General features: G+C 40.6%; 2 protein-coding genes across 12 annotated transcripts in view; one reads left to right on the top strand and one right to left on the bottom strand.

Annotated features, from left to right (window-relative positions):
* Window positions 1–1,662: 1,662 nt before the first annotated feature.
* On the bottom strand, window positions 1,663–16,837 carry RWDD2B (RWD domain containing 2B). 2 transcript variants are annotated; one of them, XM_043593793.1, is made up of 6 exons: window positions 16,732–16,837; window positions 9,450–9,628; window positions 3,788–4,014; window positions 3,638–3,705; window positions 3,151–3,513; window positions 1,663–2,544 (listed from the first exon to the last, which is right to left on the bottom strand). In XM_043593793.1, the coding sequence occupies exons 3-6, from the start codon at window positions 3,992–3,994 to the stop codon at window positions 2,310–2,312; spliced, it is 873 nt and encodes a 290-aa protein (XP_043449728.1). In that variant the 5' UTR covers window positions 3,995–4,014; window positions 9,450–9,628; window positions 16,732–16,837; the 3' UTR covers window positions 1,663–2,309. The 2 variants fall into 2 exon arrangements, with proteins under 2 accessions (XP_043449728.1, XP_043449727.1); XM_043593792.1 differs by lacking the exon at window positions 16,732–16,837 and adding an exon at window positions 13,742–14,512.
* USP16 (ubiquitin specific peptidase 16) overlaps window positions 16,752–19,336 on the top strand; it is a 27,382-nt gene continuing 24,797 nt past the window's right edge. For 4 of the 10 annotated variants that reach the window (XR_006299315.1, XM_043593785.1, XM_043593789.1 and 1 more), the window contains exon 1: window positions 16,752–16,864. Coding sequence is in view for 2 of the 10 variants with exons in the window: in XM_043593788.1 (XP_043449723.1) it covers window positions 16,846–16,864 (19 nt within the window). In the remaining 8 variants the exon portion in view is untranslated. Of the gene's footprint in view, window positions 16,865–17,096; window positions 17,255–17,762; window positions 17,828–19,336 lie in introns of those variants that run through there. The other 6 variants (XM_043593788.1, XM_043593787.1, XM_043593783.1 and 3 more) reach the window with 5 other exon arrangements.

Here is a 19,336-nt window from a genome sequence, read left to right as displayed (position 1 = left end):
CACAGAGCCCTATGTGGGGCTTGAACTCACAAACCGCAAGATCATGACCTGAGCTGAAGTGGGCTGCTTAACTGACTGAGCCACCCAGGCATCCCTCTTGCTATGTCTTAATAATCTGATGTCTAAATTTGACAGAAGGTCTCAAGGAAGAGAACTTACAAAGCTACTTCATTTCATTGTTTGTATGTTACACTTGAGATTATCTGTACCTAGAAATGTGGTATGTAAATTAAAATAATGTACAAAGACTGAAAAAGTTTCAGCATTTTGGTCCTGCTAAAAGTAACTGCATCATCTGGCCCCTTTGAAGGCTTCTAGGGATGTCAGATCCTTTGCTCTATAGGCTTTTTCATTCACATCTGGAAGTGACTGGAGGACTCACTCTACATGAACAGCTGGTCCATCTGACTGTTGTGACAGCAAAGGAAGGATTGGTATTTACAGGGCAACTGACACAACAATGGGCAGTAGGGGTGGAATCTGGAGAGGTGCATAAGTGTTCATCCAATATAGGCCCTGTGCTATAAATACCTTTCTGATTCTTATTTGTGTTTGTGTGAAGCAGACTAAGACATCTTGGACAAATCTGCCATGATGACCACTCTGTGACTTGAAGCCTTCTTGAGCACAGGCCACCTTTCCCCATTCTTTCTCTTGATCTAACTACACCCTTAGGTAGATCCTTGGGGCATAACATCTTTGATGTCCTCTGGAGATACAACTGTTCTCAGGTATTTCCTCCTGAGTGGTCCTGCAGCATATACTCCCAGCCTCCAGGGCTGTAAAAAAGTAGGTCCTAGGAAAGATGGACTTGTGGAGATGTACTCATGTTGTGGCCATCCAAGACACGCTTCTGTCCCTTCTGTCCTTAAGTCCCCCTAATAAACCATTTCTTGTCAAGCTGGACTCATTGGCCTTTTCAGTCTTAGGGCCTTGGTTTTTGGAGGTCATTTTGCATATACCTCCCTTCCTTTTACAGAATGGTGTTTAACCACCTTTATATTTAAGATCTACTCACATTGCCTTATTAGTTCTACTTTATTCCTTCTGAATTCTACATAGTATTGCATCATATGTATCATATTACACTTACTGATTCACTTAGTGGTGGGCACATAGGTTGCCTCCAACTTTTTACTAAGATAAATAATGTATTGTGTCTGCCCCCGCCCGCCCCCACCCATTCCTCTAACCAAGTTTGAATCTTCAAGGAATACTCATTGCATGGTACTGACTGGAGTGCTGGCAGCTAGTAAGTATTAAATAAGTATTTTGGGAACTGACTTATGGAGGGCCACAAAAACCAGGTAGTGTGTTTATTTGACTCTAGGTAAATTGCTGAAACTAAATTTATAGAAAGCCATTTCCAGTATGAAAAATGTGTTGATCCAGTTTGCCAAGACCAAATTTTGTAAATTACCAATCTGATGAGTTGTTGAAATCTGTTAAAAAGTTTGAGCTCTGGTGCCTCAGCCTTCTGTGAGGCGAGCCCAGGGACAGGGACAAGGGAAGTATACCAAAATAGAGAGGAACTGCCAACTCTGTTCAAGAAAAACTTCCACCTGTTTGTGTATCAAATGGCTGGGTAGATGCAAAACTAAGACTTTGGGAAAAGTCTACTTGGCAATCTGGCTTTCAGCTGCTAGTAACAGGCACAGAAAATGAAACGAAACTGGTTTTATTTCATAACAAGCTGTCTAGAGATAGGCAGGGGCTGGTGTTGGATCGGCAGCTCAACAACGTGGGGACGGGCATCTCTGTGGTTTTCTTGGCCCTTCCTGCCCTACTGCAGCTTCAGCCTTTTCTGTAGTGTCTGTGGCAGGAAGGGGAAGAAGAGGTGCCCTCGCTGCATCTGCGCTTTTGACCAGGAGAGCAGAAGTTTCCCCAGTAGTCCCCCACCCAAAGCCGTGTGTTGAGACCACCCCTAGCGGAAGAGAGGCTGGGAGAGTGAACATCTAGCTTTTCCAGGTTCTTAGTGGAAGCAGGGCTGGGGGGACAGGTGGGAGCAGATGGCAAGCTGGACCTGCCTCTCCCTCTGGTGTGATTAATTTCTCTTTCAAAATGGGTAATTTCTATGTCAAGAACTTTCTATCAACGATTTTAAGATTATACTTAAAACAGTTCTCCTTTCAGTTATGACGTCTTTTTAACAGATACATTTCAGCTATACTACCTTTTTTCCCTCTTTTTTCCCCCCTAACATTCTGGAAGGGGGCTAAAAAAGAATTACTTCATCTTTCAAGAGACAGTGGGGGGAAAAGTCGAAAGGCCAACAGTGACAAAATACTTTCAACTACTCCTCTGCCCAGTCATTGTCCTTCCACACCAAAGAACATCTGGAAAACATCTGCACAACCTTTGGAATTTAAAAACTGATACAGCTGACCGAAATCCATATGGTTTCCTCGGGCTCCATTCACGCTGAATACTTTTTCTTCAAAACATGAAAATTTTCTTTCTCTTTCAATTTTGTCATTTGCACCATCAAAAGGAATGTCTTCTCGATGGCGAATTAAAATTCTCTTCCAGTTTAATTTTCTGAGTCTGAAAAGAAAGTTTCAAAGTAGAAATACTGAGAATTTGTTTTGCCTTCTAGAGCACTGAAAATACAAGTTATATAACAGACTTAGCAATGCCTCTTCCTGGAAGTAAAGAAACCTACTTTTATCTCACAGGGATTTGTTTTAATCAAATATGATGCTGGTCACCATCCTATCCCCAAACTCATTTATTGCTACCGCCTCATATCAACATTTTAGAAATGTGGAAACTGCTCTCAGATTCTCAAGAGGACGTCTTAGAAATTCATTTAGGAAGTCAGTACAGAAATGAGAAGATTAGAAATCCCTTTGTTTCATAGGTATGCACAGTTTGTCACATCAGTAAGAAGAATCAGATCAATGGAACTGGAGGGGATCATAGCATATTGGGCAGCGGCTCAATTCAACAGTTATTTATAGAACATCTCCTATGTGCACTGTGTCAGGGAAGGGGGGTGATGCCAACCATGTGTAAATTCTGTCTTATCCACTGACTTGAGACTGAATCCCCGTAAGGTACAATCCCAGGGATATACTAATTCCCACATCTCTAGTATCCTGTTTACTACTAAAATTATTGACCCAGCATACAAAATTTGTGAAAGCAAACCTTGACCAGAATTCTTCACAGGCACTTTGTGGGCCTTCCACACAAACAACACCAGGTTTCCCAGGCATGCTAAATCCAGAGAGGGAAAGCTCCTTTGCCCACTCTAGAATATTCTTTCTTTTGCATTTATTGTAGATGTGATGGCTATAGATCCACAGTCTTGTGAGAATGAGATCAACTGGCTGGACTGTACTTCCTGGAGGAGGGCAAGGTGTGGTGTCTCTGCTGATATAGCCAGAAGCATGGTCTCTAACCCACTCTGTGGCATTCAATATACAGACATCTCCGAGACAGTTCTTTTGCAGGTATGCAGTTAGATCTGTGTTCAGCTGAGTCTGCTGAGATCTACTTAGTGATACTGATCTGATGGAAAAGATATGGAATACAAAAACTAAATCAATTTTCTTGCAACATAAAACAAACTTAAGAATTGCTTTCATTTTCAGATAAATTTGAAGTCTAATGTTGGCCAATTTCTGTAACATACCTGACAGTAATTTCAGGCAGAACTTCAGGGTATTTAAAGGGAAGAATACAGGCCAGAGAAAACATCACCTGATAAAAAAGGAAGAACATGTCCTAAGAGCTGTTTTAAGTCTTGATATATTTTAGTTCTTCCAAAAGCAAACTGAATTACCATTTCTTCCTCAGATATGTCCAGGTTCATATTGATAGTAAAGTAAACTTTTGAAGATCGTCCATCCATTGTCTTCTTTTCAATACAATCTTTCACTTCTGCTAAAGCCAGCTGGTCATTCACTATGAGCTCGTTTTCACCGGGGAACATACTGGCGAGCAGGTCTAGCTCAGAGAGCTGGGCCTCTGCCTGTTCAATCTCAATCATTTTTGGATATCTGTAAAATTCTAAGGAGGTGAGGATAAGAGAGATAATTTATAAATACAATCTTGGGAGAACTTAATAGATCAATATAGGTACTTATTGAAAGTGTATTTGATTTCTTCATAAAACGTGAAATTTAAACAGATGTAATATACTAAGGATCCAAACCATAGGCCAATCCAGTGAAAGCCATAAAACTCTAATAATAACCAGGCACCAAATTCCTCTGTATCTAGATAGTTGATCTGGCATCTTGAGCTACCACAATGAGCAATTTCCTTGAAGTAAACTAATTATGTAGTCAAAAGTCATATCAATGATATAGCCAGGAGAGAGGCTATGACTGGTTACTTTGGAAACCTAGAATGAATAGAGTTAGTTATGTAGATGGTAAATATTTTTCTCTTAATATTAGTGTTTACTGGTTTTTAAAAAGCAGAAGATTGTGAAGAAGAGAAAATAAATGCTAATAATCCACAGTGCAAGTAACCCCTACTAACATTAAACAAACAAACAAACAAAACAAACAAACAAACAAAAGGACAAGGTAAAAAAGTCCAATGGTAGAAGGTTGAAAAATGAAGATACAGTTTCTGCTGGTGATCTCTTCCTCTATCTGCCTAAGTCTCCCGTCCAAGGCAAAGAGTTTTGGTTTTTCAGAAACAAAACATTTTAGGCATGACATATATACCTCTATAGAAAATAGACGGTGGTATAAAGTTTAAATGTATATAAAAAGTGAGATATATAATCAAAGTATACCCACAGGGATCACATATACATATCTTCCCCCCCCCCCCGCTTCTTCCCCTCCAAATATATGTTGCAGATCTATTCACAGTCAGTACATAGGGGTTTGTCTCATTCTTTCTAGTGGTTGACTGTCAGACTGAATCATGCAGACATGTCATGATTTATTGCATTCTTTACCTATTGATGGGCACTTGTGTTGTTTCCACACTTTTGCTGTTATGAACACTTCTACAATATTAGTTCTTTTTAGATATACAGTTTGGCAAACTGTTAATACTGTGTACTCAAGGGTAAGTTTGTAGAGGTGGCTTGCTGGAGCAGTAGGTACAACATTTAAAATTTTGGTAGATATTGCCAAGTTGTCTTCCAAAAGTTGCCATACTAAAGCTTAAGTTTTTACATAGTAACCCCTCTCCTGTTTAAAAACAAAGAATTCTTTTTTTGATTTATTTAAGTAATCTCTATCCCCAACATGGGGTTTGAACTCACGACCCTGAGATCAAGAGTGGCACACTCTTCTAAGCAAGCCAGGCAACCCTAAGAAAATTCTTAATAGTCTTTTTTTTTGTGGTATTTTGTTTGTGTCTGTGTGTACCACTCATGAGTTTTTAAGTAGGCACATTCATCAACTTTTGCTTTCATAGCTTCTGGACGTTGAATCTTTGTTAGAGAAGTCTTCCTCATTCCAGGCTTATAAAGGTTACTGAGATGCTAATCAAATAGGATTTTTAAAAAATGTTTAGTTATTTTGAGAGAGAGAGAGAGAGAGAGAGAGAGAGAGAGAGAGAGCAAGTGGGGTAGGGGCAGAGAGAGGGAGAGAGAGAGAGAATCCCAAGCACGCTCCACACTGTCAGCGCAGAGCCTAACCTGGGGCTCGAACCCACAAACCGTGAGATCATGACCTGAGCCAAAGTCGGACATTAAACTGACTGAGCCACCCAGGCACCCCCAAGTAGGATTTTTTAAAAGATAATTTAATTGCATTTTCCCGAAAAAGTGTGGGGACTTCTGATAAAACATGGAGGATGAGCCTTGTATAAATATTTCCCTTTCTCTGTGAACCCATTAAAATGAGAGTAAAAGGATAAATTCTCAAAGACAAAGGGAAAGGGAATAACAAAAGCTATTAACAAAATTTTGAAAGGTGGAAAGTGGCAAGTGAGTTATAACTAACTTAGATTTCAGCTTTCTTTCCTCTATTAGCTGCTTGGTCAGGTGGGTAGGGAAGTTGCAGAACTTTAGGAAGGCTCAGGAACCAGCACTAGGTACGTTAGAAAGCAGCTAGAAAACATGAATTTGTTGAAAGTCTAGAGTCTAGACTTAACAAGATTCTACTTTAGGATTTCTCAATCTTGGAACTATTGATATTTCAGACCAGATAATTCTTTGTATGTATGGGTTTGTGTGGGGGTGAGGGGGGCAAATCTCTACCTTTTAATTATTGCATTTAGACAATTTACATTAATACAATTACTGATATGTTAAGGCTTAAGTCAACTATTTTATTTTCTGTTTGCTTTCTATATTTTTCATTTCTTTGTTTTCTTTTCCCTGCCTTTTGTAGCTTGAAGATATTTTGGAGTTCCATTTTGGTTAATGTATAATGTTTTTGCATTTCTTTTTATAACTCTTTTAGTGGTTATTCTACACACACCTATATAAAACATCACACACACACACACACACACACACGTAAAACATCACCAGTGTCTTATTTTAACAGTTTGATGTGCAGAAACTTTATGTTACTTTATGTTCCTTTACCTTCCCCCATTTGTAATATAAGGACCTTAAAACTTTCTTCTGTATACATTTAGAACCATAAGAGTGTTATACTTTTTGCTCCAGCCACCAACTATAACTTAGAAAACTCAACAGAAGGGAAACCCATTTTATTTGACCATACTGTTGCCTTTTTCATGACATTTCCTCCATAATAATTCCTTTTTTGTTTCTTTTCCATATAGAGAACTTACTTGAGCCATTTTTTTAGGGTAGGTCTGCTGGTGACAAATTCCTTCATGTTAGAATTGTCTTACCCTTCATTCCTGAGGATATTTTCACTGGATGTGGTATTCTAGGTTGACAATTCTTTACTTTCAGCACTTGAAAATATTATGCCTCTTTATTTTGGCCCCCAGTTTCTGGCAAGAAATATTCTCTTATTTGAAACTTATAGCTAAGGTTCATGTCTTGCTTGCTTTCAAGACCTTTTCTTTGTCTTTAGTTTTCAGAAGTTTGACTATGATGTCTTGATTTGAATTTCTTTGAGTTCTTTGTGCTTGACAGTCATTCAATTTCTTGAATCTGTTTATGCTTTTTGACAAATTTCGGAAATTTTCAGCCATCATTTCTTCAAGTACTTTTTCAGCTCTATCTTCTCCTTTTGGAATGACATGTTAGATCTTTTGTTATAGTCCCACATGTTCTTAAAATTGTTTGTTCATATCTAAAAATTAAAATTGTTTATTTTTGGCCTATTTCACTCCATTGTTTAGATTGTATAATTTCTGTTATTGTGTTTTCCAGTTAAATGATCCTTTCCTCTGTCTCCTTCCTTCTGTTGTTGAGTCTATCTACTGTGTCTTTAATTTTGGTTATTGCATTTGTCAGCCCTAACATTTTCATTTGGTTCTTCTTTATATCTTCTATTTCTTTACTGAGACTCTTGTTTATTTATTTTGAGAGAGAGAAGGGGGGGGAGGAGCAGACAGAGAGGGAGGAAGAGAATCTTGAGCAGGCTCTGTGCACTGACAGTACAGAGCCTGATTCAGGGCTCGATCTCATTAACTGTGAGATCATGACCTGAGCTGAAATCAAGAGTCAGATGCTCAAATAACTGAGCCATCCAGCTGCACCACCCCCTGCTTTTTTTGCTTGAAGTGTGTAATTGCTCACTGAAAAATTTTAATGATAGGTGTTTCGTTTATTTTTTAAGTTTTATTTATTTATTTATTTATTTATTTATTTAATCTCTATACCCACTGTGGGGCTTGAACTCATGACCCCGAGATCAAGAGTCCTGTGCTCCTCCAACTAAGCCAGCTAGGCAGACTTAGGATGGGTGTTTTAAAATCTTTGTCAGGTAATTCTACCATCTCTGTTATCCTGGCATTGACATCTATTTTTTGTCTTTTTCACCTAGTTTGAGATTTTCCTTGTTTTTGGTATGTGAGTGATTTTTTTTATCGAAATCTGGACATTTTAGGTATTGTGAGACTGAACACTACTCAAATCTTCCATTTTAGCATACTTTTTCTGATACTGCTCCAGAAAGGAGGGTAAAAAAATGGGGGACTTATGGCTGGGAGGGGTGGGAGTGCCTCCTTATTGCTACCCATGTGGCCTCTGCTAACACCATGTTGAGGGGATCCTTTGTTACTGACAGGCGGTGGTGAAAGTCTGGACTCCCCACTAGGCCTTTTGGACATCACTGCAGCTGGGTGAAGGAGAGATGCCTTGTTATCACTGCATCAGAGTGGAAATACAGGCTCCCCATGTGGTCTGACATGGATGTGACACAGGTCTAACACCACAACTGTGGTAAGGTCCTTCTTATCACCAGGCAGGGAGGAAAGTCCTGGGTCCCTAGTCAGATTGTTTTTGGTACCATCCTGACAAGGAGTGGGCACTGAGTGCTTATGACAGCTCAGTGACGATTGAATCAAGGCTCATTTTGCTGGTGTGGGTCAGGTAGAGGCTATAGTGTTTTCTGTGCTATTTGCTTGGTATAGAGCATTTAACTATCTAAATGTTTTCCATCTTGCTTGGCTGCATCTTTCTTGGTACTTTAGAGAGAGCAGGCTTTTTGGGGGCTTTAAAATTCTTTTTTGGTCTGTACCCTTGGTATTTCTGGTTTGCTGCTTCTTTAACCAAGTCTGGGATATTTGAGGCAAAAAAGAATACCGAAGGAAGTTACCACTGTGTCTTTCCTTGGGTTCCAAGGTCCCTAGTTGATCTGTCTTCTTCTCCACTTCTTTTGTGTTTGCTTTAGAAATAATGTTCAAGACTCCTAGTTATATTTAGCAGGACAAATTAGGAAAAGTATACCTATTATGTTGTTCCAAAAGTGGAAGTCCCCCCAACATGATAATTTTAACTTATCAAATTGGCATGTGTTCACACACACACACACAAAGGTAGTTAATGTCTGGTAAGTGTCACAGAAGAAAAAATTGCTATAGGAAAAACTGGTCTAAATATTCCAATTCTGTGAAGGTGACCTATGGAAAAAAATCAGACATTATATAAAAAAGTTTTTTGTAAGGATGTTCACTGCTTATTATTTACAATAAATCAGAAATGACCTAAGTGTTCAACAATACATCAGTTAAATAAATATGTATCTAAATAGTAGAAAATCATGAGATCATTAAAAAAAATGTATATTAACACTGATGTTCATGATACATGGTTACCTAAAAAAAGTAGATTGTAGAAGGATATAAACAATTATGGTCTTACTATTCTTGTTGTGTCATTACACATACATGAACAAAGTCAGAAAGAGAATTTACCAAACTATGAACAGTTGGATAAATGTGGGTAGAGGGAAGAAGGGAAGGACTGATTTGTATGTTTCTGTATTGTTTGAAGTTTTAGGATTACTATTTAGTGATTTTGAATTCAGAAAAAAAAGAAAGGTTACACATCTGAAAAGAAAAACAGAGCTCAGTCCCACTGCTGCAAAGGAAACATGGCTTACCTTCTCCAAGAGAATTTACTCTGTGAAATCAAACACCATTATCTTGGTTAATCCTGTCTGTCTTCATGGAATTCTTCTCACCTCTGAAAAACGTTTATTGAGTAACTACTATATGTAGAGCTTCATCCTTCATTCCTTCCTGGGGTTTTCTTTTTAGTTTGAGGATCAGGACGTATTATCTAATAAGATATATAACAATGAAGATAAAAAGGCTAAGCATTAAATGACCAGTATAGGCATTATGGTGGGGATTAAGAGGAGTGCACGATCAGTGAAATGGGCCATCAGGAAAGATTCAAGGAAGAAGACAGGATCTGAGTCGAACCCTGAAGAGAGGCTGAGACCAGTGGAGAAGGAGACATAGTGGGGAGAGAAGAAAGGTCTGTGAGGCAGGAAAGCACAATTAAATTGGTATGGGCCTGAACCTGTCCCTTCCTCACAACCCTGACCACCAAGGCCTGGTTAGGGGCTCATCATTTGGACAATTTTCTCTTGTGCTAGTTACTTTTTGTTTGTCCCCTAAACACATGCTTGGTCCTTCTTTTCCCTGCTCTGGACTCTGAAAAACTGACTTCTGCAGCCTATACCGTTCAACTTTTCTGCTTTTCTTATGGTTAGGTTCAGCTAATACCCCGTCAGGAAGGAGGAGGATAGCAGGAGAAAGAGGCTAGGGTATTTCTTCACTACCCCTTTCCTGTTTGGGTGGGATTCTAACAATGGCTGTGACCCCTTCAGACCATAGCTTTTGTGGTCAGTCCTTCTTCCTCAGTGCCAGCAGACCTTTCAGGCCTCAGGGTAGTAAGCGTTTCTTTAAACCTGGCCATACCTCTGTAAACAGCCCCTTCATTAAGCAGTCTCTTTAAAATTTCAAAGTTGAGTGTGTATCTATTTCCCTTTAGAACCTTGACTCCTCTTACCTGGACTCTGCCTCCATCAACTCATGCTCTAAACTGTCATTATACATATTGTATGCAGTGTCTAACAGAGGTCTCTGAAGACACTCAAGAGAGTACCGACTATCTAATAGAGAAATGTTCACATAATTTGTGATTGAGTGAGAGGGTTGCAGTCTGAGAGGAGGGGTCCGGGTGTGTTAGGTTTCCCTCAGTTGATGGCAAACTAGCCCAAGACCCTGACAGCCACTTGGCGGAGTGAATTCATCCCAGTTGGTGATCTGGCTGTTAGTTTCACAGACTGGTAGCACAAAACACCAGCACATGTAGAGGGGATCCAGGTCACGAAGGTGCCTTGGATGATCCATTATCAAGCCCTCTAGCAACATGTCTCTTCCGTTATTCAAATCTTCTTTATTCCATCCAATATAACTGATCATTTATTTAATATCAGAAAATGGTATTTGGTTGACAATTGAGCTAGTTCACTGTATGGTACTTTTAAAGAACAAAAAAGTTCTAAAGAGAAATGTCGATTACTCACAGGTGGCAGATCAGTAACAGTAATGGGTTGTGTCACAAACACTTCAAGGATTATGAGAATGACTAAATGTGGTGGGGTGTTAAGTTCATTAGGATTAACTGGATAGGAATCAGGAAAATGTGAGGCACTCTTGCACACAATGGGCTATCTCCACAGATCAGAGCATAAATCAATGCCAACACATCATTCCTAATCCCAATGCTTTTTCAACTTAAAGTCATTAAAACATGGTTTATCAGGGTGTCACTGCCATGCTGGGGAAAAAAAAAATTACACAAAGCATTTTGGGCTTAAATAAGTTCTGGAAATGCTGAATGACACAAAGTTTAACAAGCTTCTTTAGGGTGACCATGAGTCATGCCGTTGTACCAACTTAGTTTAGCATTTATCTTAGACAAAAATAACCCCATTTGGAAAGTAAATTATATGGGCACACTTTTTGTGTGTGGCATCTCGGTCTTTATTGTTACATTCCAATATGCATTGTGAATTTCTAAGAAGTTTAGGATACTGAGTGTCCCAAACCTATTTGACCCCAGAACATTTTTTTTCCCTAGACCTTCTACACAGATCAGGAATCCCTGGTTTGTCCTCAAACCACCCCAATTTAAGTAGTTTAAATATTACCAGCGCTACTCACCATCTTTAGGCCTTTTCAAAAACTGTTAGAGCAGCAAACACTTCTCCCTCCCTTAAACACAATGTTTCCTTTACTAGTGACTTCGTATAATTTTATACCCTATTTCCATTTGACATGCTACCTTAAGCATTTGCTCTGTTATTAAAAAAAATATTCATGTAAGTATTTAAAATCCCTGACCTCACTGGAATTCCATGAATATCTTTTCTAGTCTGTTTTATTTTTTAAATGTTTATTTTTGAGAGAGACAGAGAGAGAGGAAAGAGAGTGCACGGAGGGGAGAGGCTGAGAGAGAGGGAGACAGGTAATCCTAAGCAGGCCCTGTGCTGTCAGTGCAGAGCCCAACATGGGGCTTGAACTCAGGAACCCAACTGTGAGATCATGACCTGTGCGTCAGAACCAGATGTTTAACTGACTGAGCCACCCAGGCACCCCTAATCTGTTTTAAAAGGAATCCAAGAAACAACTGGGTAGATGGCTATTAGAGGAAATGAATTTACTTTGGCTTTTTATCATAGTGGCTTAAGGATGTACTCTGTGACTTAGACTGCCAACGTGCCCGTACCAACTGTGTGACCTTAGGCAGGTGGCTTAATTTCTCTGTGCCTCGATCTCCCCATCTCTAAAATGGGAATGATAGGTTCACTTGAGGATTAAATGATGATGTGTGGAAAGTGCTGAAAACAATGTGTGGCGATACAGCAAGTATTATAAAAGTGGTTGCTATGATTGTTATTTGTTATCCATTCACAGATGTTTCTTGAGTCCCTATTGTGTGTCAAGCATTGTCCTTGGCATTAAGACTATAACAGTGAACAAGAATCACACAAAAATCTCTGCTATCATTGAGACTTAATTCGGTGGGAGAAGACCGTGACAACAAAAACCAAATATGTATGTCTAGTGGATAAAGACTGAAGAAGATGAAGGGGATAAGGAACAAGTGGGTAGGAGGGAGGAGAGGGCTGTTCAACTGTACACAGGGTAGTCAGGGACCACTTCTCTGCTAAAGGTGACTTCAAGGAAGTGACTGGGAGGGACTGAAGAATGACTCTAAAGCATTAAGAGATTGGAAGAATGGATTTGGCATTTATTTAGGTAGGGAAAATGGTGGAAACTTGAAGCCTGGTTTTAGAAATACTATGGAATGGGGGTGCCTTGATGGCTCAGTCAGTTAAGCCTGTGATTTGTGATTTCTGCTCAGGTCATGATCTCACAGTCCTGAGTCTGATGGGTGGCTCAGTTGGTTAAGCAGCTGACTCTTGATTTCTGCTCATGATCTCATGGTCTGTGAGTTCCAGTCCCGTGTGGGGCTCTGTGCGGACAGCATGGAGTTTGCTTGGGATTGTCTTTCTCCCTCTGTCTGCCATTCCCCCCTCGCACACACATCCTCTCTCTCAAAAATAAATAAACATTAAAAAAATAAAAATAAAAAATTCTCTAACAGTACATTAAAAAAAGAAAATATGGAATGAAGTGCCTATTAAGACACCTATTCAGTAGAGATGTTCAGCAGACAGTTAGATGTAATTATGCACTTTATGAGGTATCCAGGTGGAGATGTAATTTTGGGAGTAACCAACAAACAATAAAGGCATGTTTGTTTGGTCACTCAGGGAGTGAGTGAAGTTGGGAGAAAGTCCCACAGAGTCTGGAGGTCTGGAAGATGAAATGGAACCAGCAAAGAAGTTTGAGACCCGTGTGCGGACAACTCTGGGAGTGATGTCACAAATATATAATTTACTTGTCAAACTTATTTCCGTACATGAGATTTCAATGCAAACAAACAAAAAAATCTTGAAGACAATTTTCTGACTCAAGATTTCAATGAATGCTGTACAAACGTAGAATAAAACTTGAGTTTCCTAAGTGGAGTCATTCTTTTTTCCTCGCAAATTTTTATTTTACAGAGGGGATGGGGGCCAGGCTGCACAGGACCTGACACTGGGCAAGCGGCTGGAGCCCGTAACCGAAGCCCTGTGCGCAGGCGCCGTCGCCCCTAACACCTGACCCGCACGGGGAGGTAGTGGCGAGGATGGGGGGGGGGGGGGGGGGTCCTGGCTGTGGGCGGTGTCAGGAATTGCTCTAACCAATGAGCAGCGTGTAGCCCGCTGGAAGGCGGTGCCACTAGGTCGCCAAGTTGCCTTAGGGTAAGACAGGCCCGCAACATGGGAAACCCCGGGTGCGGCTGGGTGGCAGTAGACGGAAACCTCACCTGGAGCGATGGATCCCCTCCGTGCTGGAACCCCGGATTTTCTGGCTGCACGAACAGCTCAGGTCTCATCCAGAAGGAGCCTCAGAATTCCAGAGCTAGGCAATTCGAAGCCCACAAACTCCAGCGGGGCGGCCTACGGGAAGTGAGACGACACCCTCCCGGCTTGGCGCATGCGCGCGCTCGGGGCCGCGCGCCCCGGAAGCCCAGTGATGCTGGCCGGTTGGTCCTGGCACCTGCTGGGTGGCTGGGATTCTTGGCTCCGTTCTGTTCTCAGTCATAGAGTTCTTCTTATTCTACCCTATGGGGATTTGCCAGCTGCTGCCACTGTCACGGAGAAGTGTTAGCACTGTTTCCTGGGTCAAGGAATGGTCTATTAAAGCAACTAACGCTCCTCAAATTCAAGCCTGTGTAGGAATCATTCGGTTTAATGTAACTTGGGTTTCGGTACGTAGATATAGGGCCCCCTGTTCTGCGTTCCTAACATCTTCCCACACAATAGGGATGCTGTTGGCCCCTGAATGGCAAGGCATTAGGGAGAGGTGAGCCTGGATGGTGGTTGTGGCTGACGACCTTAGGAAATGCCATGTGCATGCATAGAACTTTATCTCGGCTAATAAAAGGGTAGTTTGAAGGCGACTCCACCATGAGAGTAATTTTTAGATTTTTCTTCACAGTCTAAATATCGGTAATGCACTTTTTTCTTTGTGATGTTATTTATTTTTAGAAATCTCAAGATTTTTTTGTAAACGCTGATATTCACTAGTATTAATAACTCGCACTCCCCCCCCCCCCCCCCAAATAAGATTGGTACATGTGTTTTCATGGCGTCATCTTTTACTTGGTGGTTTGTGGGCATTTCCCAATGTCATTAAATGTATTTTTTCTCCAACTTCTATGAAAAATTTCAAGCATAAAGTTGAGAGAATTTTATAGTGAAACAGGAGCAATTCTTAAGGGTGTGGAAAAAAAGGGTGGGCGATTTTGCCCCCCGGGGGGGGGGGCAAAAATGTCTCAGAAGACATTTGGTAATGTCTGAATATATTTTGAGTTGTTACAACTGGAGGAGTGCTTCGGGCATCTAATGGGTAGGGCCTAGCCATGCTGCTCAACTTCCACAATGCACAAGACATCTCTCTACAACAAAGAATTTGCTGGTTTAAACTGTCTGTAGTGCTAAGGTTAAGACACTGACACTATCATGAATCTAGACACTATCATAACATTTTATTCTACCAGCTTTGTCATGTATCTAATCCATTCATCCCATCTATCTGTTTTGATCCATTTCAAAGCAATTTGCAGACATTAGCACACTTCTCCCTAAATACTTCAGCATGTATAACAGACTTAAATATTTGATTTTTTTATTTTGGGGTAAAAGTGAAATGCACATCTTGAATGTATATTGGTTGAGTTTTGACAAACGCATACGACTTTGTAGTTCAAACCCTATTAAGATATAGACCATTATTAGCACCCTAGAAATGCTCCTTCCTAGTCAGTCCCCCTCCAAACCCCCAACAGGGAACCACTGTTCTGAGTTTTTCCTGCCATAATTAGTTTTGCCTGTTCACATGCATGGAATTAGTAGGTATTTTTGTATAAGGCTTCTTTCAGTATATTTTGAAGATTCGTCCATATTCTTGTGTCTATCAATTCTATTGCTTAGAATTCCATTATAAGACTATACCACAGTTTTCCTATTCTTTTGTTCAAAACATGAGCTGTTTCTAGTTTTCTGGCTATTATGAGTAAGGCTACTATGAACACTCTTGTAAAATTTTTCATTTCTAATGACCTTCAATAAGCATTAAGCATTTACTATGTTGCCAACACTTCTGGTACAAGAGAGAGCCGTGAACAAGACAAAGATGTTTCATCTCTCAAAGCTTACATTTGCACATTTCTGTGTATGTATGGAAATTAGGGGGGGGGGTGGGGAGGAAAAATATATAAGTAAACATGAGAACAAAATACTAGATAGTGACAACTGCTGGGTAGTGGCATAAAATAAAGTGATGTGAGTGATCAGGTGGCTATATAACCTAGATTGCCCAGCCAATTTCTCTGTGAGAAAGTGACTTTTAAGGTGTGAACAGAATTACAATTACCAACCACAGAATATCATGGGGAGCAGCATTCCTAGGCAGAGAGAGCAGGTGGTACAATGTTCCCAAGGCTGTGTTTTAGAATGGAAAAAATAAAAATGCCTGTGTGCTAAGATACCTTAATGAAGAAAGCTTAAAAAATTGTATCAGCAGTAAAGAGCAGGAAAGCCAGATTCCTCCCCCTCTCGCGCCAAGAGCCAAATGTAACCATTGTTACTCTGGACAATTAGACAGATTAGGACGCCACTATCTTAACCTACTTTTTTATCTGCTCACTAATATGGATGAACATTTCTTCATATCTTTTAAGACCAAGTGTCCTTTATATCGTGAATTACCTGTTTATATCCCTTGCCTATTTTTCTACTGGCGCTTGCATCTTTTTTTTTTTTTTTCCCAAGCGATTACTGTGTCTTCTGTAGAAGACTAAATAAACCCCAGGGCAGCGAGCCTGTTTGTTTAATTCACTTCACAAGGGGCTCGGCACGTACATATCTTGAAAACGAACACAGTGAATGTTTGAAAAATTTACCCTCCCTCGGCAAGATTAGTTCAAGACAATATACGTACTTAACTTTAGAAGTCGATCGGACAGAATTAGGGGAACTGCGTGAAATGTAAATGTCACCCTCTTAGCCAGCCTTCAGATGTAATATGAATAAGGTAACCCATCAAGGAGATTCCAATACTCTGACCACCATCAGGTACTTATGCTTCCGAAGCATTTAAACAACCCCATAGTTAACCAGAGTGGGGAAAACTGCTAGACTCCTCCGAGCAGCTGAATCTGAACTTCCGGAGGGAGCCGCGCGCAGGCGCCGATAAAATAGCGTGGGCTCCGCCGGCCCCTGGGGATAAATTACTTCCCATAATGCCGCGTACCGGAAGTTGTTGCTTTCTAGCGGTCACTCTGGCTTCGGCTCTGTCGCTCTCTCTGTCACCAGGAGGAAGACGGAGCTGGCTGTCCAGCCCAAAGGCCCATTAGGGGATGCAGCTATGGGCGCTGTCGCCGTGGGTGAGTTCTGTTCCCACTGACTCTCATTCACCGCTCGCTGGACGTCCTGCGTTCCGAGAGCCCGAATTTCCTGCCTTGACCTCGTTCTCCTCTCGAAGGCTCCTCTTCCTTAAGGACGTTACCTGGCCTCGGCCCGGTACCGCGTTCTCATTGGTTTCATGTCCTGTCAGTTCCAGGAGCTGGCCAATGAGTTGTCGGTGCTGGCGCCCTGTTCGACCCCGGACCCCAAGGTTTCTCCGTGGGTGCGGAGCAGTTGGAAGGGAAGGGGAGGTGTGATGGGCGCCGCGCGGCCCGGAGCACCCTACTGGTTGCGGTTGGGTTTGCTGCCGTGTCCATATGGTGGTTAGTAGGGAAAGCAGGATCTGTCATCTCCGAGTCAGTGAACCTAGGGTAGGTCAGACCTGTGCCAAACTTGAAAGCCATATTTAAGACTTGCTGACAAAGTTTCCCAAATACTTCCACTTTTTTTTTTAATGGAATCGAGCAGGTATGGGAAGACTGGGAAGGGAAGGGAACTGGATTAATATGCGAGCTGGCAAGACCAGCTTTGATTTACATTTTGTGTGGAGTCCTGCAAAGAGTAATTTGGCTAAGAAGCTGACTCTCTGAAGACTCGCCTGAAAAACTTAATAGGTTTATTGATGTTTTATAGCTGATGGTACTCACCACTCTCTTCTCTCGACTCATTTGATGCCCTTTAATAGCTGCTAAAGATTTACTGCAGCGTTTTCCACAGCTTTGCAGTGACCCCCTACTGTCCTCTCCCTGTACTAGTTACAATTAGTCTTTGAAGTTTTTCTTTGGAATCTGGGCTACTGCACTCCTCAAACCAGATTTGCTAGTTCTGTTGTCTTCACTACTGGAGACTTCTTCATTCTTTACCTTTTTGATTTCCCAGGAACCTGTTTGCTTCATTCTAATGTGTGCCTACCTTTGCGCCTTGTAATCACCTTTATGTCTCAGGTACTATGCTCTTTTTCTATTTCGATGCAAGAAGTATTTCTGAGGACCTACTATGTACTAACAATCATTAGATGCTTTAGGCAATTCGGAAGTAATGCCTAAAACCTTTCTTTTTCTCCTAGAACTTTAGATTCCAGACAGAAATAACACATGTCCAGAACAAATATTTAAGAAGCCGCCCATTATTGTATCAGGTTAGGGGACAAAATGAGTAGTGCACATTATAAAGATTGGGGAAATTCAGTTGAGAGATTTATTTAGAGTAGAATGGTTGTCTGCAGTTTCATTGAAAGGGACAGCTTGGAGGATTGATGAGATTTGGATGGATGGAGAGAACTCCCAGCTAGAGATCAAAGGCCTAGAGGTGGGGCCGTGGTGTTTTGGAGGGGACATTAGGGGAGACCGTGGCTTGACTGGAATGTAAATAGTGGTGGTCTTAGAATCGAAAGATCCGTGTTTTCAATCCGTCTCTGCCACCCTGTGATCTTTCATCATTTTCTTTCTGAGTTCCTTCTGATAACAAAATACCCCACTTAAAGGGTTGTTGTGAAAATCAAATAAGATAACGTTTATGAAATGGCTTGGGAGATGGAAAGCACCATGCAATTACACTTTAGTGGTTTTTTTGGGGGAAGTAATGAGAGTCAGGATTACTAGAGCATTGGGACAGTTTATAAAGGACTGTGAATGTACAGCTCAGGAGCATGGATGTGATGAAAATGGTATTATTAGATCTATCTGGTACTGGGATGCAGCACAGATTAGAGCAGTTGGATTGGAGGCAAGAACTTGAGTACTATTTTCTTCCCCCCTAAAATCTACAATTCTGAATAAGTTAAATTATGTAACATGTTATTTTAGGGTGACAAAATGTACACAAAGTATACCCTAGTTTTATATATATCCATATACTTTGTGTTCTTTTGTTAGTTGTTAGTTAATTCACGTATATTGTAGACATGGAAACTTGTTACATTTTAGATGATCCTTGGAAAGTTTAATAATTACTTGATGTGGCACTCATTTTCCACTATTTTGAATTAACTATATTTACACTAACCAATTAAGAGCTAGAAGAGGAATATTTCTAAGATGCTAAGCCAGGACAGGATGACAGCTAAGTATCAGAATTAATTGGGAAGTGTTTTCAAAATACATCTTCCAGGTCCTACTTTTCACTTACGTAATCAGAATTTTAATAAGCACTCCAGGTAAAATAACTATTATAGTCATTTAATTGACTTTGGCACTAAGTTATCCTATGTGAAGAACAAGTTGTTAAAATCATTATAATTTAGTTAGGTAGACCTGGATGTACTTTCAGCGCTTTTGATGTTTTCTAATTTTGAATTGTTGACTAAGGAGGTGGAGACTTGATGTGCAGCTAGATTTGTCATAGTCGTCCAAACTGATTTTGGCAATAACATAATAATGTAAACGGTCGAGAATGTGGTTGTAATAAATTCTCAGCTATTATCCATAGGAAGTCCTGGTGTGGGAAATGCGGAA

The sequence above is a fragment of the Prionailurus bengalensis genome, chromosome C2 (assembly GCF_016509475.1).
Source record: "Prionailurus bengalensis isolate Pbe53 chromosome C2, Fcat_Pben_1.1_paternal_pri, whole genome shotgun sequence".
Classification (NCBI taxonomy): domain Eukaryota; kingdom Metazoa; phylum Chordata; class Mammalia; order Carnivora; family Felidae; genus Prionailurus; species Prionailurus bengalensis.
This window is presented reverse-complemented; position numbering and strand designations above follow the sequence as displayed.